Source organism: Pseudonaja textilis, chromosome 2 (assembly GCF_049901715.1).
Source record: "Pseudonaja textilis isolate UNSWEBS1 chromosome 2, rPseTex1.2, whole genome shotgun sequence".
Lineage (NCBI taxonomy): Eukaryota > Metazoa > Chordata > Lepidosauria > Squamata > Elapidae > Pseudonaja > Pseudonaja textilis.
The window spans coordinates 174,135,101-174,162,226 of NC_141991.1; the positions used below are offsets into that span (position 1 = coordinate 174,135,101).

Here is a 27,126-nt window from a genome sequence, read left to right on the forward strand (position 1 = left end):
CAAGAGAGAACCATGGCAATTTATTGAAGACAATGCCCTTTGAAAAATGCCTATGAAAATCTTATTTTCATAGCAAAAGAATAGACAGTAGCATCCAATAAAACCCTGGGCCACTGTTTGACAATATTCTGGTCAACCAAAAAGTCTTCCCTGAAACAGTGGTCTCCAAAACTTAGTTCTGGTCCAGAATTGCTTCCTTCACTGCACAGAAAATGTTCAAAGCGAATCAGGCTCATACATTTGAGTGTGATCCAGTTCCCATCTATGCAACAGATTGCAAAGAAAGCACTGACCAAATGCTGCCAACAGGTACCGTTTGTGCTTACCCTAATATTAAAAATTCTCCAGGCAATGTGTCAAAAAAGTGCCCTTGTCTCGAAGCAGCATCATGATGTAATCGGATCCAAAATTATGGATGAGACCAAGTATGTGTTTCTGCATTACCAGAACAGATTACATATGATGAAGAGATGAAATATAGTGAAGGTCCCATTTTCTCAATGCCTCCAGTTCCAAGATGTACTTTGTGGGCCATTTTCAGAAAACAGGAGTTAAAGGTTCGGTTTGAAATAGGATGGCTGCATCGCTGTCTTTTTTCTTCAGAAGTAGGAATGCCTTCCGTAGACTACAGCATTCCAGGCGCACAAGCAGACATTAAACTGGGAAATGTGATGATTAGAAAGAAGAGTTTCCTCTTTTATCCAAAACAGAGAAACAATTAGCTTAAAAATCATGAGAAAGCCAACTGAGCTATCCCAAGTGGATTTCCCAGTTTAAATGTTGCTGCCTGGTTTTCGTTCTACGCCAAATGATGACAACACTGATGATTCAGGGACCAATTGAGTATCTGGGCCCCACAGAAAGTGTATTTAATAAGAGTGAGAACTGGATTGGGACTCGGCAGTACTTTAAAAAAAAATGAAGAGAAAAACTAAAAGAACACATACACAAAAAGAATAAACCAAGACGTTCCTTTACAAAGAAGTCAAAATAGGGGGAAACCTAGCTGGCAATAAGCAGTATCCAGCCTGCTGAACAATGGCAGGTATGGGAGCGGATGGCGGAGATCCTCTGGCCATACGTATGTGGACACATCAACCAATGTAGATCCGGTGGAAGTCATTGGCTCCAAATGCAGCATTGCACTTGGGACATTTGCGCTGCCGAGTGTCATAGCGAGTCTTCACACATTCAAAACAGAAGACGTGGAAGCATTTGGTGAGCACAGCATCCTTCTTCCGCATGTTGCAGCAAGGGCAGGTCAGGCGAGCCTTCGGGAAAGATGGGTCAGAGTTTAAGAGCAGGTGTCAACAGACAAGTCCTCCCCTTTTGGTCTATGGGGGAGAAAATGTTCATTCTTCATCTGGAAGAATGAACATTTCTTTCCACAGAAGGAAATGTTGTAACTTCTACTTACACAATAGATCTCCCAAATGAGCCACACCTAACTCCGCACTAGTGGCAATTTTTATCTTTCTCCAAACTTACAAAGATATGCACAAACCCACTGAACCCAAGGGTCAATGGACCTCAAATAGTCTACCTTGTAGTCTTTTATCTCCTCCATGAGGATTTCGTCACAGTTGGGAATCATGTCTGGCTTTTTAGTTGTCTCCAGTTTTCTTCGTAGCCGTGAAATATCCTCCTACAGGGAAAATATTAGTTGGGTAGGCCTGTTATCTTCTTGCCTTTCAGATGGCAAAGAAGAATGTCAGGTTCCCTTTATAGCGGAAATAAATCTGGTAAAAGGTTCATAAACACCTACATTTTGGGTTTTACCGCCGCAGAGTTTCACATGAATTACAAAAACTATGTTAAGCTATTATGAAAATGAGAAAGCTGTAGCTCTTCCATTATTATTAGAGCCTTGTAGAAAGAACTCTTGTAGAAGTCAAAAACTGAATTAAAATTGATAGGTGAATTGTAGGAGCTCCAGTTTAGGTGTTCAGCGCCAGCATGGACAACTAACAAAAGCAACAGTGGAAACAACTGAAAATGAGCCATATAATGGTGACCAAGCTATCAAACTAGAGGAGCCAAAATGCTGTCAGAAAACAAGAGGCAGCCATATAATCTGAATGAACGAAACTGGAAATAAAGGCAAATTGTGAGAGGTAGCTAGCCAAGCAAAGGACTGCATGCCGGTTACCTGGGCTCGTTTGAAGTTGAACATGTCTTTTTCCTTTGTTACACTATTTTCTACAATCTCATCCTGGAAGTCATGCAATTTCTTCTGCGCCAGCTCCAATTGGGCCCGAAGGTCATCAGCTAGCTGAGCAGCATCCATAGCCTAAAAAAACAAAACCGTAATATTTCCCTATTCCACTTATTGAAATTTACACAAGGGATCATAGCAGCACTCCACAAGGCAGGATAGAATGGGATTAAATGGAATGTTAGGAAAGGGAGGGAGGAATTGGGGAGAATGATGGGGGAAGAAGAATCAGTCCAAAATACTGTATATACAAATGCACTCTAAGCCCCATCTCCTTATCCTATACCAAAAGCCAGTCAGACAATCTTTATGGAAAGCTCTAGCCAAGAGGACAACCTGCCACCTACCTTATTTTCATCTCAGTGCAAATGCACTTTGCCCAGTTTCCTAGGCTTTTAAAACACTGCACAATGCTTTGTTCCTCCTTTAGTTATTACGATTTCTTCTGCTTCTTCCTTCTGAAAAATTCTTTTTATACTGTGGTGTTTTATTATTAATTTTTTAAACCTGAAGCTGATTTTTAGCTTTTTACAGGCTGCCTTGACACTCTAATTAAGGAGACGGGGTAGAGTGAGGAAATAAATTCTCCTGAGATACCATACAGAAATGAAACCCCGGGCAGAGAAAATTCCCCCATCCCCAGGGATCTATAGACCCAACATCATTCCTATCTTCTGACGTTCTCTGCAGGCCTTAGAGATTCCACACTCCCCTGCTTTTGAAAATTCAGTGCTGGAGGATTTCGATTGAAGGCCAGGAGAAAAGAAAATTAAAAGTAATTTTGGAAAACGGGTTACTTCTCCCAAAAAAACTAAAAAAACCCTGCACCAATTAAATAGGCACTTTTGTCTCAGCAATTGCTATTTTTGTCAGAAGTGTTAATTGTTGTCCAGAAATGGCAAGAGAGAAAAGATCCAGAATTCTTGGCCTAAGGTTCACTCGAATCCTCGACTAATTTGCTGATCTATAGATTAGGGCAGCCCTAAATGTCTGGTCAACGGGCCCTGCAGTTCATTCTCATCTAAGAATTGAAGACACAGAACTTTGGTTGACACAAAATTATAAACTAGCATCATATTATTTTGTGCATGTGTATTAACAACCAATGCTAATGCAGTAACCAAAATAGCAAACTCTCAAAACATTATTTTCAACTTTCTTCTTCTCATGATATTCAACTCCACCTCAGCAGATTCTGTTTTTCATTTATCCTCACCACCTTTTTTTCTGGAAACCTTTAAACCAGGCTTGTCCAACCAGCGGCCCACGGGCCGCATGCGGCCCAGGTCGCCTCGTAATGCGGCCCAATGCCCACCCCAACCATCGTGCCACAGCCAGCGATAAGGAGGAGGAGAGGCAGGTGCGAGGCGGGGCAAGGCGAGCGCCGGGCCAAGCAGCAAGAGAAAAGGCGGGCGCCGTCAGAGCGCCACCTCCTGCTGTTACCGCCGCCGCCGCTTCTGCCCCTGCCACCGCTGCTGCTTCTGCCCCCGCCACCACCCCCGCCGCTTCTGCCCCGCCGCCACCCCCGCCGCTTCTGCCCCGCCGTCACCCCCGCCGCTTCTGCCCCGCCGCCACCCCCGCCGCTTCTGCCCTGCTACTGCTGCTGCTTCTGCCCCCACCGCTGCTGCTGCCCCGCCGCCGCCCTTCTTCTCCGCCGCTTCTGCCCCCGCCGCCACCGCTTCTTCTCCCGCCACCGCTGCTGCTTCTGCCCCCGCCGCCGCTGCCCCCGCGGTGGGGGCAGAAGCGGCGCGGTGGCGGGGAAGAAGCGGCGGCAGCGGCGGGGGTGGTGGCGGGCAGAACGGCGGCGGCAGAAGCAGCAGCGGCGGCGGGGGGCAGAAGCGGTGGCAGGGGCAGAAGCCTTCCCCGCCGCTGCTTCTGCCCCCGCCGCTGCTGCTGCTGCTTCTGCCTTCCAGTCCTGCCTCATCCAGCCGGGCTATTTGCAGGAAGAGAGGTAGGCGTGAGGCAGGCGAGCTTTCCCACCCCCCAAATTTGGCCGGAAAATAAACTGTGATAAAAAAACCGTGATAAAAATAAATAATTTTAAATAAACAATTAATAATAAATAATAAAAACATCTCACTAACTTTATTTCCAAATAAATTTAATATGTTAACTATGTTTTCTATGGTTTTTGGGGATGATCGGGTATCGTTACTGTTATTTTATTTTATGTGCGGCCCAAATCAAATTTTCATCTTCTAATGTGGCCCAGGGAAGGTGAAAGGTTGGACACCCCTGCTTTAAACCTTCTAATTATTTACATCAGACTCCATTGATCTTTTTTAAAGTTCAATTTTTCCCCCAACACTTCTTTTTCTCCATGAAATCACTTTGTAGCATTGCTTTTTCTCCTAATTAACAAATCATTTGTGATTTCTCAGCATTTCCTTAGGAGGGAAGAGAATTATCTGATCTAGTTAGCCTATCTCTCTCTATGGAGAGATACATTTCCAAGGATTCAAACAATTGGAATAGCTGTTTTTTTATTTCGAGGCCAACCTAAGTCTCTCAGGCTTTCAATAAAAAAATTCTTCTGTCTTCTAGGGAAATCTGTTTGTTTGTAAAATAGAAATGTTTGCAGCTGTCAATCCATTCCACTCCCCCTCTTGGTTCATATTTCATAAATAGATATATACGTAGTCTTAGCTTGAGGATCAATGCTGAATGACCGTTCAAAGTTGTAACAGTGCTGAACAAACGATAGTAATGACCAGCTCTTTAAATTATAGTCATCATAGCACACATACCCCACCCAGTCACGTGATCAACAGACACTCGACTGTCCACCCACATTTACAACTTCAGCGTGTACTTTAATTCCCATCTGCGTACTTCTCCATCTCAACCAGGCCTGTCCTTTTTGCCATCCTGCAACCCACAACTCCCGATGCCCCTGCCTCCATGCGTTCCACCAACATCTGCTGGGCCCTTTGTTGACACTAGGCGCATTTTGACAGCAGCGGGAGGAAGAAGATAACAAGGTTGGCTGGGTTGATCGTTTAGATGGCAGCAGCAGAGTACATGGTGGCCAAGATGACAGAGATTGGCGGGGGGGAGGGGGAGGACAGGTGCCAGGTAATTGAAGCGCACAAGTTGTGATAGGGGAAGCTGAAATGGAGGTGAGCCCGGCAGGGCAGTGGAGCTTCTGCCCAAAGGCAACTGGCTGGGCTTAGCTGGAAAAGAGGCAGCAGGATGGAGCTGGCAGTTTGTGCAGGGCAGAAGTGTGAAGTCCTTATCTAACAATGGAGCAGTCCTTGCCTAATGACAAATCAGAGCTACTAAAACTGCTGTTGCCAAGTGATGCCATTATGTGCTGCTTCACCTAACAACCACTATGCTTAATAACAGAATTCCAATCCCAATTAGGGTTGCTAAGTGAGGACTATCTGATTTGCTTACTATACACAAAATTAATCTTAAAAGCCTTCAGATTGAGTATTTGAGAATCCAAGTTCGGGGTTTATAGCTGTGAAGAACAGAATTTTTTCCCCAGTTTCCATTGCCCTGGAATTGCAGGGTCTTTATCTTACACCAATCTCTTAAGGCCAAAGCACCCTTCACTCAACTGAAGGGTTTCTAAGGGGATGGGGCAATTTCTAGGTGGAAAATTCAAAGTGACTGCTCATTTCTATAGATGGCTGGATTAAATATCTTCCAGGTGATTCTTATTTAGCATAAGGCTGATTGACAGAAGCCAGTTCAGGATGGAGTTCCATCTAGATTTTGGTCAGGTTACACCTAGGAATATCCTTTCCTTGGAGAACTGGTTAAGCAGAAGGAAGAGGAAGCCTGGATAGTATTTATCATGGTGCCACTGCTCATATTATTATTTGTGGATCTATTCCAGGGGTGGGATTCAAAACTGTTAACAACTGGTTCTGTGGGCGTGGCTTAGTTGGTGGGTGTGGCTTGTGGTCATGTGACTGGGTAGACATGGCTTGATGATCATGTTACTGGCTGGGCGTGGCCAACTCAACATCACTCACATTGAGACACGCATCTCCTCGCCTAGCCTCTCGTGACTGTGGGGATGCTGCAAAAGTCAAAAGTGTGAAAAACGGTCATAAGTCACTTTTTTCAATGGTCACTCCACATAAGCGAAGTACCAGCAAAGGAGGGGAAAAAACTCCAGAGAACTTCCAGAGACAGGAAATCTAGTCCTGCCAAGAATGTAATAAGGGTTAACGGAGAGGCAGTTTCTGTAAGCAACACCAGAATGTTTCCTTCCTGCCTTCCTTACAGGATGAGGCCAGTAATTTCGTCTAACAACCGGTTCTCCAAACTGCTTAGAATGTTAACAACCAGTTCTAGGTAATAGATACGAACTGCTAGAATCCCACCTCTGATCTATTCCTGTTTTTATTATACATAAAATGCATAATAGGTATAAATGTATACCTATTATGCATTTATTATACAAACCTACATTTGTGGATCTATTCCTGCTTTTATTATACAAGTTAGTTTGACTCTCGTTACTTTTATTTTTTTAAGTCTCCTTCACAAATGTAAAAACAAGAAACCTTTCCCATGCAAAGGTCTGCTTTTTCTTCAAGTGAGTCTTCTTCCCTAGCTCTCATTTTATATTCTTTCAAACAACCCTGCAGTGTAAGTTAAACCTGAGAGCTACATGAGCTTACTTTATACCCAAAATTTATGTTGCTCAGTGAGAGATTAAGTAGGTATTGCCCCATTTTAGGACTTCCCTTGTCCCATTTATTAAATGAATCACTGCAGTTATTAAATTAGTAACACCGTTGTTAAGTGAACCTGGTTTTCCCATTGACTTTGCATGACAGGAGGTTGCAGCTGGTGATTACATGCAACCATCATGAATGTGAGTCAGTTGTCAAACATCTGAATGTAAATTACATGACCATGGGGATGCTGCAACAGTCATAAGTGTGAAAAATAGTCATAAGTCACTTTTTCAGTGCCATTGTAATTTTGAACGATCACTAAGTGAACCGTTGTAAATGAAGGATCTACCTGTATGTATCTACTTACTTTCCGCTTGTTCATCTCCAGGGCCTGGGTTCGCAGGCCCAGCTCCTTTTCTCCAGTGCCAATGTTGCTTTGTAGCAGATGCTCTTTCTCCTCCAGCTTTCGCACAACCTGCAGCTGGGCATCCACCTTCAAGAGGCAAACACAAGGAAGAGGAAAGCATTCGATTTAGGATTTTTCCTTTGCTCAACTTTTTTACGGTTCTGTCTCTTAGGATTGGAACCTTGAAGTAAACTGAAGAGTTCTGCTTGTTTTATAATGGGAATTTTGATTATTATTATTTTTTTTGCCCATTATGGAATGAGAAACTAAGAACAGCCAATGGAAATCTTCCCTTTAATGGATCCTGAAACATCAGTCATAGCTCACCTATTTCTAAGCAGGGCTACAAATTAAAAGATGCTGAGCCGTGGTGGCACAGTGGATAGAATGCAGTACCGCAGGCCACTTCTGCTGACTGCCGGCTGCCAGCAGTTTGGCAGTTCGAATCCCACCAGGCTAAAGGTTGACTCAGCCTTCCATCCTTCCGAGGTGGACAAAATGAGGACCCAGATAGTTGGGGGCAATATGCTAACTCTGTAAAAGTACTTTTGAGTAAGAGAGGGCTGCAAAGAACTGTGAAGAGGTATATAAATCTAAGTACTATTGCTATTGCTATTTCTCCAGGAATCATGTTTTTACCTTCCATACGCTTAAAAAATGTATTTCAGATTTTAGTCTGCCAAATACATTATGATGAAACCAAAAGGCAACTACGGAAATTATGTCTCCAAAACACAAGAACTTTCTTCAAATGGCTAATTTAGACTTTCATGCCTATGGCCCAGATCATATACTTTTAATATTCTTTATGGTATCAAGGAAGCATTACCCCCCCGCAATTCCCCTGATATAACTTGCATGTTTGCACTTATCAAATTGTTGCCCCCAAATCCACCTAATATCCTGCTTTCCTGTAAATAGTAAGGTTTCTTTCTTCATCTTCCTAGCATTCCTCTACAAAGACCACGCCTGGATCAAAAATCCAGTATTGCTTCAGAATAGCAACGGATCATTTTCTTATGAATTGAAACCCCACCTTTTTTTAAAAAAAATGGCTTCTGAGGCATATAAGGGGCAAGTCATTAATACAGGGATATCACCTGAATGGGTAGGGTTGAAACCTGTAGCCCTTTTCTGAGTGACTACTCAGAATAGTTGCGTGAAGGTTACTGGAGGCTTAATGTTTTGGGGGAGCTGTTTTGGTTTGCGTAAAGCAAAAAAAACATGCCACCAAAAATCGAACATTTGCCACAAAATCTTGGCAGCTTGACATGGGGGTGGGGATGGTCTCAAAAATGGGGCTGAAGTCCCTCGTAGTGATAGGTCATCTGCCCCTATGTAAAAAGGTGCCAGATTACTGCCAAACTGCTCAAAAAATAATGGTTAAAGATGTACACACAACTCAATCTTAAGATGCAGTCTCTCACTGATAACAACTGCACTTTCAACTTATGTCTTGGTCAAAGAATTCAAGACTTCTAGCTTCCCGCTCCACTCTTCTCATTTTCCCCACTTGCCTGTGTCTTCAGGGTAAGGACCTGGTCCGCCAGCTCCTCCTTCTCCTCTTTTAATAGTTTATGGATCTGGTTGGATTTGATGCGTTCTGACATGAGCTTGAAGTTGGCGTCATCTTTTTCCCTCAGCTGTTGCATCAGGCGGATGTTTTGCTCCTGCATGTCTTCAAAGGCCTGGCCTGTCACATCCATTTCAGATAGCAGGGCTTCTTCCTCCTGCAATTGAGAGGGAGATGGTTTCCACCTTTCCTGGACCCACTATGATACACGTCGATAAATGTGTCGGCGCTTGACAGGAGGGGATATAAATGATGACTTTTGAGCGATATCATCATGCGAGCAAATACAGGGAGCGTGTTCTTTAATGACTACAATTGGTACTGGCAACTCGGTCGCCAAGCAAAGTGACCACTAAGTGAAACCGCAACCGTGCTTAAAATCGCACTTCAGCTTGCCTTTGCTTTACGGACCTGCAAAGGTTGTAAATGTAAGGATTGGCTGCATAGCTACCTTTTCATCACCTTCGTAAGCAGAAAAGGCTGCTGTATGAGGCGGTCAGTAAAAAAGGACTATTTTTATATTGCAATCTATGTACAGTATTTACTTCGGACATCAGGACTCAAATATGTAACAGTAGCATCAAATATGTAACCATGGCATCATCGTAAGCATATCATCATTATGGCCTCATCAGTTTGTGATTATGTTTGTGACGAAAAAATAACTATCAGGAGATTCTAGATTTTTTTTTTTTGTTAGTTATTGGCATATAATTTAAACCAATTTATTAATTAACATAAATTATCTAATGTAGTATATCCTGGATTCTACCTTTCTGATACATATAATTTACCACAAATATGCTTTTTCCTAGAGAAGTAGATGACTCCACTTGGACGTGGATACCTGGTGGGGGTATAGTAAGAAGACAGAAAAATATCAACATTCTAAACTCCAATCATCTCTTACCTAGTCACTAAGAGTAAATCAAACCTTTAGAATCCTTGAAGAATAAGACAATCTGCTTGCCTCTCAACTAACTCATTACTATTTCTTACTTGTTTTGCCATGGCTAGTTTCTTCTGCAAGTACTCTATCTGTTCTTCCACAGCCCGGATTTTCCGGAGCGCGTCCTCGTCAGCCATCTTTTTGCTTTCTTTCTTCTCTTTATCCTCCAATTCCTTAAGCCTTTGTCTTAGCTCTTCCAACTGTACAAGAAGAATTGTCCAGGAGAAAAGTTTTTGTTTTTAAAGGAATAGAAAATGAATACGCAAACAGTAAAGGAGGAGGAGAGCTCAAAGGATCCTAAAGTTTGTTCCTAATTACTTGGAGGAAGTAAAAAAGGTTTGATATATTTGCTAATTAGCACTAGGCAGAATGCCATCTTACAAAATTTAACAAAAAAAAGAGGAGCCTGCATCAACCCATTGAACTGCACAGCAGTTGGAGAGAAAGGAAGAGGAATCATATCACTGGTTTAAATGAAAAAAAAAAAAACAGAACTGATTCCACTCCAGTTTGTGACACAAAAAGATAATGACTTGTGTCATGTTCTTTTATATTCATTGTAAGCTCAATATTTCACTAGGATCCAATACCAAAAATTCTTGTTTTCCTGTTCTCTTTGTTTGGTTCCTGTTCTTTGTTTATTCTATGTCTTTTTTAGACTGCAAAGAAAAGGCAAGGATTCTTTTTTATGGACTTATAAGCCAAACTCCTTTTTAAAGCATCCATAAAGAAATCTGGAAACTTGGAGTCGAATTAGAAGTGATCTCTATTGAATATTTAAAGTCAATTCCTTTATCTTCTACATTTCAAGCATTCAGATTCTGCTTGTCAGTTGGTACATTTCCAACTGACAAGCAGAATCTAAATGCTTAACTGGCTTTAAATATTCAATGGAGATCACTTCTAATTTGACTCCCAAATTTCCAGATTGCTTTATGAGCTTTAAAAATCAGAGTCCATTATATTATGGGAGAGATTAGAACGGAGTTCTAATACTTTGGAGTTGGACCACATCAAATATGATTACCTCAGCTTTAGACTTCTTTTCAGCAGCCATCAGTTGAACTTTGTCTCTCTGCTCTTTGGGAGCAGAGCGATACATATCTAACAACAACTTCATTTCTTTCTGGCTCTCTTGTGCCTTCCTGAGTAAATTGGAAAATAAAACAGAATTTATAAAGGTAAAACGGTATAGCACTGTCTAGTTGCAAACAATTCAGCTCACTCTTCCCACTAAGTTAGGGCTTATTGTCCCCAGGAGTGATGTTGGGGACAAAACAGAAAAAAAGGGCTCTTCATTTTGTTCTGTAACTGTGATGGAACAAATCAATAAATTATCTTGACCCTAGATGGTGTCACAAGTGGAGGCTGCAAGATCACTTCTTGCTAAGTGAAAGTTCCAAGAAAGTGAGTGCCTCATAGGAGATAACCTGAAAAAACGCTGGCTGTGGAATGTGATGGCACTGCTTATCATCAGCCCTTTGCAAATGGCCTAGAAATTGCAACTTATATAGCTGAAAGGCTATTAATTGGTACTGAATGCTGTGAGCATCTCACACAGACGCTTCATCACGTCATTGGTGCAGGCAGCCTAGAAGCAATCCCAGGTGACCTCCACAAATCCAGGGATCCCCTTTGTAAATTGACAATATCTGTAGTTTAACTCACTGTCAGCTATCGCAGTACCACTCCCCAAGAAAAGAAAAATATGCCGAACGACTTACTTAAGATCTGCTTTCAATTGCTTTACCAATTCAGCTTCTCTTTTCCTTCCATCATCATGTTTCCCTTTATCTTTCTCTTTGGTAGATTCTCTCTCCTTCTCAGATTCCTTTTGCTTCTGCCTTTCCCTTTCTTTCTCCTTTTCCCTTTCTCTTTCTTTTTCTTTTTCCTTTTCTTTCTCCCGTTCCCGCTCTTTTTCTCGTCTTTCCCTCTCCCGTTCTTCTTCGTCTCGTTTTGCTTTAGTTTCCAAGGCATCCTCTGAGGGTCCCTTGGAGGTTGCAGCATGAGAAGGATCCTCAGCTTCCTGTTTGATCTCAGATGGTTCCTCCTTGGTGTCTTCAGTACTGGATTGGGAGTGCAAGACAGCACTGCCACTGCGGGAACGAGTCTGGAGTAGAAGAACAATTTATTAGGGATACTTTCCATATGGGTTTTCAAAAAGATATATACGCCTCTTCTTTACCTTCATTTTACAGCCAAAACACATCAAGGCACTTTCAAAAATGGGGTAGGGTGGGATACTTTTTTGTTCATCCAAATGTGAAAATAAAGAGATCATTGTATATTATCCTTCACATCCTGTGCAGTTGATACATGCAAATATTCTATTCTGAAGATAGAACATTATTCATAGCAATGAGAATGCTTTGTGCATAAAAATGGAAAGATACTTTAATTCCCACAATAGATGGCTGGCTGGAAAAAACTGATGGAATTAGCAGAGATGGCTAAATTGACTGACCTAATCCAAGAATACAGCTAACTTTGTTTCCAGTTGGAAACCGCTTCTCGACTTTGTGCTTGGGATGGAAAAAAGTGAAATTTTGATCTTGGGTTTTGCTGATTAGAAAGCCTTGTTGTTATAGAAATAGCTAGTATATATTATTACGTAAAAGTAAAAAGTTGAGGCTGTATATTATTTTATTTTACTATGCTTAAAAGGATAGGAAGACAGTGCCTCTTTTATCCTGCATTTGTCTTCTCTTCTTCCTCCCTCGCTTTCCCACTATTTTCATTTTTCTTTGTATTTTATATTTTGATAAAACTAATTAGAATTTGGAACTTAAGGATGGAATAGTATGGGGAATTCTGAGATACTATAATGCATTCTGGGGGTGGGCTACAATCTTTATAAATATAATTTTCTGAAACAGGCCATGTTTTGTGGTGTTCTAGACGTGATCTGGAACAGTAAGAGAACCTCCCAAATAAATGATCTATCTCCAGATTGCAGTGTTTTCTGCACACAACTTGCTTTTCTTCCACATTTCATTTACTGTGATTTTCTGCAAAAATAGCCAGAATGGATCAATTGAAGCTACGAATTTCAAGCAATTAAATCTACCTGGAGAGTAGTTTAAGAAACGTTTCTAATAGGAGTACTTATAAAATGATAAATATCAAGAGCTATCTTTTTAAAAAACACAGCTAGTCATGCAAAGACTCTCCCACATGTTCTTCATACCCGAACTTATGCACACACCTTTTTGCTTCCAGTTTTTTGAGACAACCTTTATTTTTCCATTTCCCTTACCTTGCTTAAGTCAGACTGAGCCTCCCTCAACTTCCGCTTATATCTCAACACCTCCCCTTTTAGCTGGTGATTATGATTTTGGAGACTGCTGATGAGGTGGCGCATCTCTCGGTTGATGGGGCCTACAACACACACACATAACAGATGTATTATATCAACTTCTCAATTTTGCCATAAATAACCCTTTCTCAAATAGACTAATTCCTAGATTAATTGTAACCAATGAAGATTTATATTAGGGACAACTAATACAAGCCTCCAAATCAAATGAAATGTCATTTCTCAATGACCAAAAGACCCTCCTTTTGATCTCTGGTCATTTCCAGTTATTAAAATGCTGCTCAAAAAGATAATGTCATATTCATATTGAACACAAGAATTCTGCAGATGATCAAGTAGGAGCCATCCTTCAAAATGCTGCTTATAAAGGGCTTTAGCTCCTGTGATTCTAGCAATCCATTTATAAAAGGACCTATAGTGGAATTAAAAAAATATTGCGAGAACACACAGAAAGTGCTCTTTAAAACCCTCATGCTAATGAATCAAAAATACTGTACTATAGAAGTGGAATCTTCATGACTCACATCCATCCATCCATCCATTAGATTTGTGTACCATCATGTTTCAGGCTTACTTAAAAGTTCATATACATCTCAAAATCAATAGCCCTTTAACGTTCAATCATGAAGAGTTACGTCACTAGTGAAGCTATGCAGTGTTAAAAAGATTATTTGTGCAGGTGGTTTTGCAAAAGCAACAAATTAGGATCACTATGAGAGACCTGATATGAAGTACCTGCTTGTTCGTTAGCTGCAAGAGTCTGTTCAAATTCAATCCGCAACATCTCATATTCCTTGCGAACCTGGGCAAGAGTGTCTTCCAGCTGAATAACCTCTGTTCGTAATTTTTTATGTAAACTGACTTCATCCCGCTGGCAAGGCAAAACAATGGTTACTGCATTAATGCTGTCATGATGAAGAAAGGCTGTAAATACACTTTCCAGAACCATAATGGGTATTCCCGTAACAGAAGTTACGCAGTTTACTTGAAACACAAAATGGATAACATCTATTTCTGTCTGCACTTTTTTTTATTCTAAGTAAGTCAATAATTACTTGCTATTTACCTACAAAATGGCTTATGTCTTTACAATCTCCACCTGATTATCCTGATGTTGATACACAGGCTTTAAAGATGGTGTTGCAAAACCATTTTCACCCTGAAATGTTCCGAACTAGCAAGAACCATACATCACATAGCTGGGACTAGCAGGAGTTACGATGTCCAAAGCATTTGGAATGAGCAAATCAGCAAAAGAATGAATACTCACTTTCTTATATTTTCAGGACAAAGTAAGAGACACAAAGGGAGAAAGCCATTACCTCAATCAGTTCCACCTGGCGCTGGTGAGTACTTCGGGTACCATGTAGCAGAGTGCGGGCTTCATCCAGCTGTGATTTTAACTGGAGGCTCTCATTATACAATACAGAGAACTGGGATTGCATGCAACGGTATTCTGGAGTTTCCTTCACTACCTCTTCCACTGCCCGCCTTAGATCCACCTGGTTGGGCCCATGAAAGAGAAGTGGTTGATAGTATATACTTGATAGAAATAAAGGCAATAAAATGCAATCCAAAAAATACACAAGGAAAGCAACTGTCCCAAATCTGAAAGTTAGGTTACCCTTTCATTCATAACAACAAAGACAATCCTTGGAACAAAATTCTTTCCAAGATGGTTAATAAAATAAAATTGCTATCAAGCTTTTACATAAAATCCCAAATGGCCATTAAAAAAGAAAACAACAATAAATCATGAAATCTGGCAATATAATCTGAAGCTACTCGTAATTCTTAAATTAAAGCACAAACATGTAGTAAACATTTATGTATTGCTCTGATGAAATATAATCAACACCCTGCATATTTTGTAGCAAACTTTATATATAGCATAATAAAGTAAGAGGATGCAACATGATTTCCAAACAAGCTTTATTAGAGTATCTTGAAGGCAAAATAAAGAGGGAAGCTAAAACAACCGCAGGACAACTTCTTGAACTGAAGTTATCCCATCAGAGACTTGTATTCAATTCATACCATGCGTTATATCACTGGATATTTAGATGCATGTATTAATACTAGAAGTTCAGGGCAAAGTTCGGGAGAAAGTTATTTATATTAATAATCAATTTTACATCTATCCAATGGAAAATCCCAGGAAAAAAAGTAAGCCATGGGTTTGCAAGGAATTTATAACCTTGATTCATATTACTGCCTATATCACTGTTTCTCAGTCTTGCGGACTCAAAATGTGTGGACTCAAACTCCCAGAATTCCCCAGCCAGCATGTTGGCTCCAGAAATCTTAAATTTGAAGTTCAAGTATCTTCAACTTGTCAGGCTGAGGAACACTGGTCAATACGAAGACTGCCAACTTTTAGTTTTGTTTGTTCAACTGATCATTGCCTACAAACAAAATACACTGGAACCCAGTTATTTATCAATTTGACGGCATTGCTGAAACCATGGCACCCCAAAGACATGTTGCCATTTCCCTACCTACAACAGTGCTCTGAGTGTTTGATTTTTACAGAGACCTGACTTTATTTTATATCATATTAGTGATGTCAACTATTAAATGTTGCAATTGTAACACTGAAACAAGGCTAAAGTTTCAAGAAGTGTTCAACTGATCAACTGGATAATCAATGGTATTCCAACTATATATTCCTTGCAATAAAATATGTATCACAACATGCCCCTAATTGCAAGAGACGTGAGTTCTCTAAGGCAATGGAATGATCTTAGTATCTTGTTTGTGTTTTTGTTTCCCCAAGTAAAATCAAAACACACAACATATCTAGGATATCATATATACAGCTTTGCTCATGTATATTTTGGGAAGCCTGTAAAAAGAACTGTGCAGATTGACACTATGAGAAGATGGACAATTCAACAGCAATCTAGTTAAAGTTAAGCAAATCTGAGTGGTTTTCAGAGACTAAATGGAGGAGCGCTTCAAACCTTAATTATCTGGCTTTCAGCTATATGAGAAAAAATATATATTAAATAATGTATGTAATAATCTTGTTTCTATTTTGGAAACCAAATCTGTTTCTATTTTGGAATAAATATCAGAGTAATATTTTAAGATAATATAAACAAAATATGTTGCTAACGTCTCCATTTTGTCCAGAGAGGGGCAGCATTGCATCAGACAAATCTACTTCCTAACTACTGGTGTACCAGTTACAATGAAGCTAATGTATTAAAATCAACACAGCATATCGAGAATGTGGAGTTATACACTCTTGCAATACTTTTTTAAAGGAGAAAACAGAAAAGTAATGATGAATTAAGACAATAAATCAAAGCAGTTTATATCTGCCAAATTCCACCCATACCATAGATCTGGAGAGGTTACAATTTATATCAATTTGAAGGGTTAATAATATCAGGTTTGGCATATCATGTTGAGGGCTGTTCTCCAGAGGAGGAGGAGTTCAGGACTTTTAAGAGATTAAATGGATGCCTTAACCATCTGTTAGACTTAAGACTTTACAAAACTTACCAAAGCTTCCTGAAATGTTTTAAAAGGATCAATAAATTCTTAGATATGAGAAAGTTTCAGGCATCACCTGCTGGCATCACCTGCTGGCAGGCATCACCTGCTGGCATTGATGCCAGCAGGCTGCAATTCAGTATTGGTGCAAGTGTTGCATCTCTGGCCTACATTTAGGGCATGCTCATTTTGACAAATAGCGAGATCCAGGCTAGGTAGGAAACGGCTTCTTTTCTTCAGACCTTGGGCTTTTGTAGTAAACTAAGAAGTTAATCATCCTGGTCCTTTTGATACACTTGGAACAATTCATCATTCACCCTCTTTCTCTTGGGATCTGGCAGGCACCTACCCTTTTAACTTTCCAGAAAGCACTTAAGAACTTATTTTTCCCCAAAGTATTGTTATGGATTGCATTGAGGAAGTTTGGTTGCAAATTGGGTTTTTCTGTTCTTGGTTTTATTATTTTCTATTTTACTGCTTATATTCCTGGCTTGAGAGCCACCCAGAATAACGGGTAGCTATATAAATGTCATTAATAAATACATAAATCCATTGCACAAATGCAATGATCTGCCCTTTATGGGAGCTGCTGTTGTTCGAAAGGGCTACTTTTGGCTCCAAGAGATATTCCCATGGGCCAAAGCTGCTTCTTGGAAAGAGAGCTGTTTTGAGTTCCTGGATTGGTTCCTGTCTCACTCACATATCCAGACAGACTACTATACTCTGATGAATAAAGCAGCAGACTTTTAAGGTTTGGGGTTAGGACACTGACCAAAACCAATGGCCTTCCTGACTGAAACTTCTGATAGTGCCCTCCAAGTACTGCAGAGATTTCATCTCTGCATACAATCCTTCACGCACTCACAAGACACATCTGGGAAAACTGATCCATTCAATAACACAAAGACAGGAACTACTGACTGCTAATTCTGACTCTGGGATGGACTCCAAAATTAAATAAAGCCTTGCAGATGTGATAGAGCATTACACTTTCAAATTAAACGCAGCTTCCAGACTTTTGGGAAACACATGCCCCATTCATACCTTTAGCTTCTCGTTCTGAGTTGTCACCTCCTCAAGATCCTGACGCAATTTTTCTAGTTCACTCAAACGGTTTTGGGCAAGTTCCTTGTTTTCCTCAAGTTCTGCATTCATCTCCTCAAACTGCAAAATGGAAGAACACCAGGATGACAAATGTGTAACATCCTTTGCTTTGTGCTCTCACACTCTGATCCCCCCACTACCTCTGTTTTTTATAACCTGCTGCTGAACTTTTAAAAGTTACCTTTCGGGAGTTGATTGTGATTGTACCTCCATAGAGACTGCTACCTGCTCCATATACCTTGTATCCTTTTGAGTTTACCTGTAAGGTTTACAGTAAAAAACATATATTAAGATTATCTGTTTTGAAACATTTTACAGCTGTTATTACTAGGGCACTGTTCACAAAGCTGCAAATTGGGCAAAATAAAAACTTATCCAATTGGAGTTAAGGACTGATCCTCACTGCCATCATCAAATAGAAAATGATAATGTATTTGGTCTCCCCAACTTTTTTGAAAATGTTTTTAAGATTTCCCTCTGCATATATAAAGGTTAAAAAGTTTTTTGGTTATTTCTCTGTATGTGCCTTTTAACTTTTGAAACAAAATTATCAATAGCAATAATTTGTGCCCCTCATGGAGATGCATATAGATAATGCAAAAAATAGATTAGAGAAATATTTAGCCATGGTTTATGAAGAAAAAACACTGAATTAAAGACTTTATTCTGACTCAAAACAATTTCAAGTGAGGTGTAAAAGCAAGCCAAATTCCAAAATTTTATTTTATTCAATTTTATTTATTAATACATTGCTTTTAGAATAGTGTATTTATTATAATAATACAACGTTATTTCTTTCAGGGAAAGGCAGGAAGCTATTTAAAGCACTACCACAAGCTATTGTAAACCTTTTCATAACAAGTGAGCAGCCCTTGAAAGATGTCCAGTTTCCACTGCCTTTCAAGAACAATTTTCCAAGAGGACATTCAAAGTAGAAAGCTTTTTTTCTGAAAGGCAATATATTAACATTTTTATATTTTACTTCCTCTAATTTCATCTATTTAGTTTCTTGTTTTTTTTAAAAAAACTGCCTTACTTTACAATCATTGTGCAACTTCAGAAACTGAAGTGCAAAATCGCTGAAATGCAAAATGCCGAAGTAGGAAAGAAAGTCCAAGTTGATGACCACATTTTCGTATTAACCGAGAAATATATGTTCCAGTTTTTCAATCTGGGACTACTACTTACTCTTTCTAGAACATCTGCCAGGTGCCTGTTCAACCGCTGTTCTCGTTTGCGGATTTTATCCGTATCCCATTGCAAATCTTCAATCGTAGTTTCTAGCACAGATACACGAGACTCTGCTGTCTCTACTTTCCCTTGTAATTTAGAAAACTGTGGCAAAGAAATTAGAAGGGATGGACGTTAAATGAGATTCCTGGGTTTATTCTCAAGAGCAACTACTCAGTTTTGACATTCTGCGTGTTACATAAACATCTTAAATTTTACTTATACCTTCACCAAGGATGCCACTGTCATATGCTTTCAAACAAAGGAATTTTCAGGGGCTACTAATGAAACTTCCCTCTTTGCTCCTCCTTTCCACTGCACCCATTTAGCCCATTCCATTCAGGATGTCACTACAAATTCCACAACCTAGGCATAATACGCATCCTACAAATGACTTGTTTCTGTGCCACAGTGTTGATCTACAACTCTAAAAGCACCTTCACAACATGAGAGTCATTTCAGTTTTAAAATGCCAGTTACAGAATACTTCTTTTTGAAGCAAATGTTCATGATGACTAATAATTATGGGATTGTCCTCATACAACAGGAGAACAATGAATTAAATTGCGGGCAGGAAAATGGAGAAGGCAAGTTTTTCATTTATTAATTTCCTGTTTAATATGTCAAGCTTTTCCCCTACAAAAGAAGGCATTGCTTTGACAGACTTACAATTTTTAAACTGAATATTGAAAAATATTTCAAATGCATTTATAGCTGAAAGCAAGACACAAAGAGAAAACTGAAAGTAAGTAACCTAACTTAATTGTTAGTGAGTAGGACTAACAGTATCAGAATAAAATATTCATTAAAAGTGAGAAATGCTGGTTCCAAGAATCAACATCTTGAACATCACTGAGAAACAAAGAAGCTGCTAGTGCAATTGACAGAGAACAAATGACAATGAACACAGCACTCTGCAGAGAGCAATATGGCATTTTGACCTTGCTTTCAATTCTAAATACTGTCCAGAAGCTTCCCTCTATTGTCCATGCTGCAATATTTAAGACAAGTGAAAGTGGCCAGAATCTCTTTTTCTTAGCCAGAGTAGCTATAGTCTCTGTCTTCCAAGAACAATGCAAGGTACAGAACTACCTAAGGCTGTGATCTTTTAGAGAGAATGCAACTCTTGTACCCCAATATATTGCACCTCAGTCCAAAACTAGTTTGATGGTTAATTCACCTCCATATATATTACAGGTAGTCCTCAAGTTACAACCACAATGGGGCCCAAAATTTATGTAGCTAAGTGAAACATCTGATAAGTGAGTTTGTTCCATTTTATGGCTTTTCTTGCTATAGTTGTTAAGTGAATCATTGCATCTGTTAAGTTACACAGTTGTTTGCGTTGCTTGTCTGAAGGTCGCAAAAAATAATCACATGACCCCAGGACACTGCAACCGTCATAAATATGAACTACTTGCCAAGCATTTAATTTTGATCAGGTGACCATGGGGATGCCACAATAGTCATGTGTGAAAAACAGTTATAAGACATTTTTTCAATGCAGTTGTAACTTTGAACGGTCACTAAATAAACTATTGTAAATCAGGGACTACCTGTAGTGCATTCATATTCTCCATCTACGACCCATGAATTTCAACAAAGCCTACAGCAACCATTGGGGAGGAATATGTGTGAAGCCTTACTACTTGAATAGCTGAGTTTGTCAATTATTTGAGAATAAGTTGAGGATATCAAGTGCCAAAGAGGATGGTGAAACTATAACTTGACAGAGATGAGAAGCCATAATCTTATGGCTCACGCTCCAAGCAGAAAAATTATGAGAACATTGATGCTGTTGCCCCAATAATATCTGAATAAACAGAATGTCTGGGTGCAGCCATCAGCACTCACTTCTTGTAACCTCCAAAAGCCTATTCCTACCCACAATCAATATATACGAAGCAGTGCTTATTTAACTTGGTGTATTGGTGAATTCTAAAGTCTCAAAGTTTTACAATAAAAATAAATTTAAAATTAACAACAAATATTTTATTTGCACTTCTCATGGTAGCTAATGAATGAGAAAAGACCGGTTGCACCCATAGGATTCAGAACAATGAACTGCACTCAATGTTGTTTCTGCTTTATTAATAGTGTGATACACATAAATGTATACTATTCACCTAACTGGCTGGCACTATGAGAGCACTGCTTCCTGTTTTTCCTATTTTCTTCTACACAATCTGCTTTTAGGTTCCACAGCTTCTAGTTTCCCCCTTCACTGAACCTCACCAACCTATTCTTCTCCTAGAGCCCTCAAATTTTGCACTGTGTAGATTACAAGGCCAAGCAAATAATTTATATGTAAGGTTCAGCAACTTCTTAATTAACGTCCTTCTCCTTTATGTCTTTTCCTTTGCCCCACAAAATCAGGTCACAATTTTCCTGGCCCCAACACTTTTGCTACATGGCTTCATAGAACCTTTCCTTGTACCTCTTGAGACATAGAGCGATGTTTCTCCTGAAGCAAATCAGCCAATTCCTGCAGCCTTCTGTTCTCATTTGCTAGATAGGAATTCAGCTCTTGAACAGCCTCTTCCATTAGGGGTACATCTGAAGATGAGGGGAAAAAATGAACACTATCATATTGAAGCTATCAGGCCTCTATTTTCTTTAAAAAATAGAAATAAACAAGACACAATAATGATAACATTTTTCATAGGAACCCAATTATTTTTATTTTTTAAAGAAAGTTTCTAGCCTTACAGATTTTAAGAACAGACTTCAGAATGATGGGAACAATTCTAAATAATCTTGAATAATTTTAGACTATTGTTTCAAAAAAAAAAAAAAAACAGGATAACTAATAAAACATTTGCACTCCTCATAGTTTTTATTGTTAAACTTTGAAAACAATTTCAACAATAAAATTTGGAAATAATTGTCCAAAAATAGATCTAATGAAGCAATGTATAGCCATAGAGCCGGGGTATCAAGCCACAGCGTCACGGCAGCATCACATGATGTATTGGGACTTTTTCCCCCTTTGCTAAATTGGGCGGGGGTGGGGCCAGCACGGGACGCATCTGGCCCGCAGTCCGTGTGTTTGACACCCCAGCAATAGAGCCACAGTGGCGCAGTGTTTAGAATGCAGTATTGCAGGCTTACTTCTGCTGACTGCCTGCTGCCAGCAGTTTGTTACTTCAATTCTCACCAGCTCAAGGTTGATTCAGCCTTCCAAGGTCAGTAAAATGAGGACCCAGATTGTTGGGGGCAATACGCTGATTCTGTAAACTGCTTAGAGCGGGATGCAAAGCACTGTGAAGCGATATATAAGTCTAAGTGCTAGTGCTAGTGCTCATAGCACTTAGATTTATATATCACTTCATAATAGTTACGACCCTCCCTAAGCTGTTTACAGAGTCAGCATATTGACCCAACAATCTGCATCCTCATTTTAGTGACATCAGAAGGATGGAAGACCAAGTCAACCTTGAGCCAATCAGGATCCAACTGCTGGCAGTTGGCAGTAGCAGCCTGCAATACTGCATTTTAACCATTGTGCCACAATCACTCTCTAATGTATATTTTGATTCTATATTACATCATAAGATTTTAGGATTTCTCTTTCCTATAGCATTTTATTGCTTTTCCTTATTTCTTTTCACTTTTACAAATATTTCTAAATACATTTATAATGGTATAAATAACATTGTAGTGAGCTCCCCATTACACAGAACTAAAGTACAATAAAGAAATCAAACATAAAATGAAGTAACTACAAATTATAAAATATATAAATAACCATTGTGGATTCAAACCTCAAGCAGCAAAAGTCTACCATGAATAAGTTGAAATATTAATGATGTTTGATACTATCTACATAAAGCAACCAAAATGAAGGTTGTTCACTGATTTTATTAGTTCAACTAAATCAGAAAACAAATGTAATTCAGCAATAAAAAGATGGATCAAATTCAACAAGTATCTGAACCAATTAGTACCACATGTGTGATAGGAAGATTACAAAGATGCCTTTTGATGAGCTACAGTGCAGACTGGATTATATAGGTTAACCTGCAAGTAGTTTGGACCTAAGCATGTAAGAATAGACACATCATTTAACTTGGAAGGCGTGGCAAATCACCAATTCCCAGATCCAACAAGATAATGTACTCAAGGTTATCAATACACCTTGTTGGATTGAAAAGCTTCAGACAATATGAGCAATAGCCAGGAGTAATGGGAATTGGAAATCTAGCAATATGAAAAAAGTCAAATATCAGATTCAAATTTTGTTTTATCTAATAATTCCAGTTTACTACAAGGTGTAGTCTGCCCTATTGTGGCAACCCTCTTAATGTGAAGTTGCAATTCCAGCCAAATATCTATTTTTAGCATAATTTCAAAAGAACCAAAAAATCATTATTTATTTGTCAAATTGGCAGTAAAGTCAATGGACTAGCAACAGATTAGCCCATATTCCCTGAAAAGTTATTTAAGTACAAATGTTTTGAAAATACAATATAGTATAGCCGTAAATTCTGGAAAATGCCATACCTCCACTGTTTAGTTTCTGAGACAGCACATCTACTCTCTCCTGAAGTTTATCATACATTGACACAATCTGTGTGACTGCACGGCGGGAAGATTCAAAACGTTCCTGTAGCTGGGATTCCATTTCCTCACTAGTGCTACTAGCCAGTGTAGCCAGAAAGGAGAATGCAGGTTCAAATATTTCTCCTAAATTATAGTAGTGCAAGAAAGTAATTATAACTAGATGTAATCTGGATCCAAACAATAAATCATTTCATACTACCATGAGATCATAAGCATTTTGTAGAACATTTACCATCCTGTATCAGATACTTTACCTCGATCCCTCTCATCTTTACGCTCTTGGTTGCTGTCTGAATCGGGCTCTGGTTCTGGTACCACCAAGGCTTTTCGCTCTGACAGGAGATCCCCAAGGCCTTGATCCAAGTCATAGCGTTTCAAAATGATGCGAATGTTCTCATCAAACTGAAAAGAGGACACGTTTCACTGATAAGAGAGTTTGCCAAGTAAAATTAAAGGGATGAGGTCATTAGGAGAAAAATGCAACAGACCTGACTCCAGTAGCGGTTGACGATCAGTAGCGAAGCATCATCTGTGGCTTGACGCTTTTCCAGCTTCTCTATATGCTCTCGCAGCTCATCTTCAATAGCTTGTCTTTGGTCCAGCATCTCTGCCAGTTTTCGGTTCTTACTCTGAAGCGTGCGAATGTCCAGTTCTTCCTGAAATACAGTCGACATGGTATAGTGTTTACACTGTTGATCTAGGTCTGGGAAGAACAACTATTCATTTCAATGTATGTCTGAAGTGGTAAGTCAGCAATAAGCAACCTGATGGTCTCCACATTTTTGGACCAAAATATCCAATCCTTTGCTACTGAATTGCAAAAGAGCTAGAGAATGCTAGGTATCTACATATCAAAATCCAATTCATAACATTTTACACTATAGGGAAGGGGTTATCATACAATGTTTCTCAAATATCCATCTTCCTGTAAAAATTCATAAAGAAAATTAGTATGAAAGGGAAAAGGAACGAATAAGGACTCACAACTAATCATCCACATCCTATCCTAGAAACAAATTTATCATTCCATGAAAGTTAGACCCAAGCCCACCCGGCTTTATGATAGAACTCATCCCAGTGGCTATGGTAGTCCAGGAGAGCATAATAACCCAAATTAATACTGCATTCCACAGAAAGAGTAAAACCCAACATGAGATACAAACCGTTGAGGAAACGCCACCAAGCTTAATAGTCTCCACAGTGGTCTCTGAGTCCTCAACTCCTGCCTTCTTGTCTGGAGGAGCTGATGGGCTAGTCTCCGCAGCCACTCGTTTATTCCCAATCCCAGACATAGCTACAAACTGGAGGTTCCCACTTCTCCAATTATTCTTCCTGAAAGAAAGAGAAGGGACATTGTAAATATATGAATTTTAACTTTTTTCATTTGTCTTATTTCCAATAATCAGGAAAAAAACTAAACAAGATAACAAATTATTTTGAAATAAAATGCATGCAAATCCCCTCTCCTGTATTATATTTTTGTGTTCAAGGTCTCATTAGTTTTAAACAAAGAAAAAAAAATCTCTTTTCATCTTGGAATCCACAAAATGATCTCACAAATGCTTGTTTAATTCACTATTTACTGCTTTTTTGCCCATTTGAGATCTGCTGACAATCCCTTGGGATTAGAGCTGAGAACATTTACATTTAATTATTTTGAAGCACATAGGAATTTGACTGCATCTGGTTATGCACTCCTTAGTGCTCTCTGAGCTTGGTTGCTTGCAGATGTTTCACTGCCCTACTAGACCCCCACCAAAAACAGGCAAGCAACTGTATATAAACAGAAAGCAAACTCTACACTCACTGACACTGATGTTACCTAGTTTGCTAATGAACATCTGCAGGTGAACAATCAAGCTCAGACAGCACTTAAGAACTCCATAGTTCACTCTTACACTAGAGATATTCTACAGGTAGTCCTTGACTTTTGACAATTGAGCCCAAACTTTGTGTTGCTAAGTAATAAATTTATTGAGTTTTGCCTCATTTTATGACTTTTTCTTGTCACGTTAGTGAACTGAATCACTGCAGCTGTTAAATTAGTAACAGGATTGTTAAGTGAATCTGGCTTTCCCCATTGACTTTGTACGTCAGAAGGTTGCAAAAAGTGACAATGCAACCATCGTAAATGAGAGTCGGTTGTCAAGCATCTGAATATAAATCATGTGACCACGGGGATGCTGCCCTGGCCGTAAGTGTGAAAAATGGTCATAAGTCACTTTTTTCAGTGCTGCTATAACTTCAAACAGTCACTAAGTGAACTGTTGTAAGTCAAGGACTACCTGCATTGTCATCTAGCTTTCGGTAAGTAGAACAGCAAAAATACAAAGACAGCAAGAAGGTTGTGGGGGGGTTAACGAACAAAACACAATGACAGGCTAAGGAACAAAGTATAATCCCACCCCTGGATCAAAAGTTTGTTCCTTAGCCTATTCAGATGTTTAGTTTGGTAACTCTATCCCACCTTCTTGCCCTTCATTGCATTTTTGCTGTTCCACTTACTGAAAACTTAACATGACAATAGAATATCTGGAGCTCAAGACTGAACTATGGAGTCCTTGGTGCTGAGACTGGTTGCTTGCTGGATCAAAAGGTATCCAAAGGTATCCACCAAATGGAGGTGTGCGCCCTGAGGAGCAAGAAACCAAAAACAAGAACTGATAAAACATACTGGAAAAAAAATAAAATAACAGGTGCTCCACTGTCGTCTAAATCAGGGGTCTGCAGCCTTGGCAGCTTTAAGCCTGGAGGACTTCAACTCCCAGAATTCCCCAGCCAGCTTTTCTGGCTGGGGAATTCTGGGAGTTGAAGTCCTCCAGGCTTAAAGTTGCCAATGTTGGAGACCCCTGTTCTAAATGCTGCTTGCTCAAAATAAAGGCAGAAAAAAACTTTGCTCACGCTCAGGGGAACTCTTAACGAGAGACACCTACAGTGCTCGAAGCTGTCAACCCAGAGCAGCACACCGTTTACCGCTCGCTGGGTCTGCCGTCCAACGTCCTCCGTTCTTCCAGCCCCACACATTCCTCCATATTCCCCGGCACCCCAAGGCTCAGGACGAGACCGCTCGGTTTACGACAGCACTGAATCCCGCCTCTTTAGCCCCCTTCTCCTCAGGCGCCGTCCCAAGAGACGAGGAGGGTGACACCCCTGGCAAAAAACAAACCCGGAAGGCCTCCCCGACCGTCGATACGTTCTCTAATCCTGCACTTGCTCACCAACACCAACATCCCCACCAGAGCCTGCGGCCTACGACGATTGCCACAGGAAACCGTGCGCTGACGACAAAACGCCAAGCAACCAATCGGGCCTCGCTTCTTCCCCACCTTTAGAAACGGCCTCTTTTGCCCTGACCCAAAATGGCTGCCGCACCATAGCTTCACAACCTTGAGAGAGAAGAGAGAGATAAAAAGAGAAGGTGCTCAGGTTCCGGGTTCAGTTTTCCTTAACTTTTCTTTCCTTTTATTTATTACATTTATACGCCGCCAGTCTTCTCTCTCTCTCTTTCTACCAAGCGATTGTGAACGGCTCACGGTACCATACTCCACCAAGTCGGAACTACTACTTCTCAAAGAATGCAGCGCGAGGTTTCTGGAAACGGCCATTCATGCATCTCAACGGCTGCAGTA

General features: G+C 39.9%; 1 protein-coding gene across 3 annotated transcripts; it reads right to left on the bottom strand.

The window, feature by feature from the left end:
* RNF20 (ring finger protein 20) lies at window positions 1-26,854 on the bottom strand. 3 transcript variants are annotated; one of them, XM_026713389.2, is made up of 20 exons: window positions 26,431-26,854; window positions 24,661-24,829; window positions 23,986-24,153; window positions 23,752-23,899; window positions 23,438-23,620; window positions 21,372-21,490; window positions 18,893-19,039; window positions 17,886-17,963; window positions 17,645-17,764; window positions 14,422-14,601; window positions 13,835-13,970; window positions 13,040-13,161; window positions 11,508-11,893; window positions 10,811-10,928; window positions 9,834-9,983; window positions 8,779-8,991; window positions 7,223-7,348; window positions 2,150-2,290; window positions 1,544-1,645; window positions 1-1,271 (listed from the first exon to the last, which is right to left on the bottom strand). In XM_026713389.2, exons 2-20 carry the CDS (start codon window positions 24,787-24,789, stop codon window positions 1,095-1,097), a joined length of 2,943 nt encoding a protein of 980 aa, XP_026569174.1. In that variant the 5' UTR covers window positions 24,790-24,829; window positions 26,431-26,854; the 3' UTR covers window positions 1-1,094. The 3 variants fall into 3 exon arrangements, with proteins under 3 accessions (XP_026569174.1, XP_087782617.1, XP_087782616.1); XM_087926491.1 differs by having other exon boundaries at window positions 26,716-26,820; XM_087926490.1 differs by having other exon boundaries at window positions 26,425-26,818.
* Between the last annotated feature and the right edge of the window lie 272 nt (window positions 26,855-27,126).